The following is a 1,064-nucleotide window of genomic DNA, read 5'->3' on the forward strand; positions in this document are numbered from 1 at the left end:
TAGTGTGTGTGTGTGGTAGGTAGGTGTGTGTGTGTGTGTGTGTGTGTGTGTGTGTGTGTGTGTGTGTGTGTGTGTGTGTGTGTGTGCGTTTGAGAGAGAGAGAGAGTGTGTGTGTGTAGTATCATAAGTTACACGATATGTTACTATGGTATCACGGAAATGGTGTGTGGATGTACATGAGGATACAGAATATACAGTGTGTGTGTTTGAGCCCAAGGTCTTACGGTGGCTGAGAGGAGGACAAAGGATATATGGTGTATGTGTGTGAGAGAGAGAATACCACTAGGTGATTCTCATGTCGCTCAAATGACTCGGCTTCGGCTGTGTGCGCGTTAAGTCTTCGCTAGCCAATTACTGCACGCTGTATATATACTTCTGCTTCCTTGTCTCAAAGCGTTGAGTCTCTGTTAGACAGTTACTGCACACTGTATATATACTTCTGCTTCCTTGTCTAAAAGCGTCAAGTTTCGGTGAGCAAATTACTGCACTCTGTATGTATACTTCTGCCTCTTTGTCCAAAGTTCGGCACCGAATTGAAAGTGTTTGTGAAACCAAGAGGTGACTTCTCTTCATGGATTTACTGGTTTCGGTATTTATTTATTTGTTGTTGTTGGGAATTTGTGCGTGTACAATGCATGTTCATTTATAGGCTTGTGGGTGCGCCTGTGCTGACGGATTCTTGTCGTTACTTTGGATGTGACTACATCATTCACTGTGTAGTGTTTCTTGCTTAGATTATCCGATTCTCTTCTGTGCCATTTTCCGTTGGATCCTAATCCGTATATCATTCACCGCAATTACAGCTGTCTCAGCAGCAACTGAGCATACTGGAGGCCTCGTCCGCGGCGAGTACAGGCAACATCAATCAGATTCATTCTAAAAATAGACTGCTCGTGAGTCGTGACAGCAGTGTCAATGGGAGCAGTGGCAATCTGGATTCCATGATCGTTTCTGCCGGAAAAGGCATCTCTCCGCATGACTCCCTCAATCTATATGAGCGCTCACACACCCAGTACTACTATGATAGCAACGAGGAGCAGTCACAACTGGTATTTCGTATACGT

General features: G+C 44.7%; 1 protein-coding gene across 1 annotated transcript; it reads left to right on the forward strand.

Annotated features, from left to right (window-relative positions):
- Nucleotides 1–803: 803 nt before the first annotated feature.
- Nucleotides 804–1,049, forward strand: SARC_13662 (hypothetical protein; the record flags this gene model as incomplete). Its single annotated transcript, XM_014292208.1, has 1 exon — nt 804–1,049. A coding segment is annotated over one exon (246 nt), but the record flags the coding sequence as incomplete, so codon positions are not given.
- Between the last annotated feature and the right edge of the window lie 15 nt (nt 1,050–1,064).

The sequence above is a fragment of the Sphaeroforma arctica genome (genome assembly GCF_001186125.1).
Source record: "Sphaeroforma arctica JP610 unplaced genomic scaffold supercont1.3563, whole genome shotgun sequence".
In the NCBI taxonomy this organism is placed as follows: domain Eukaryota; class Ichthyosporea; order Ichthyophonida; genus Sphaeroforma; species Sphaeroforma arctica.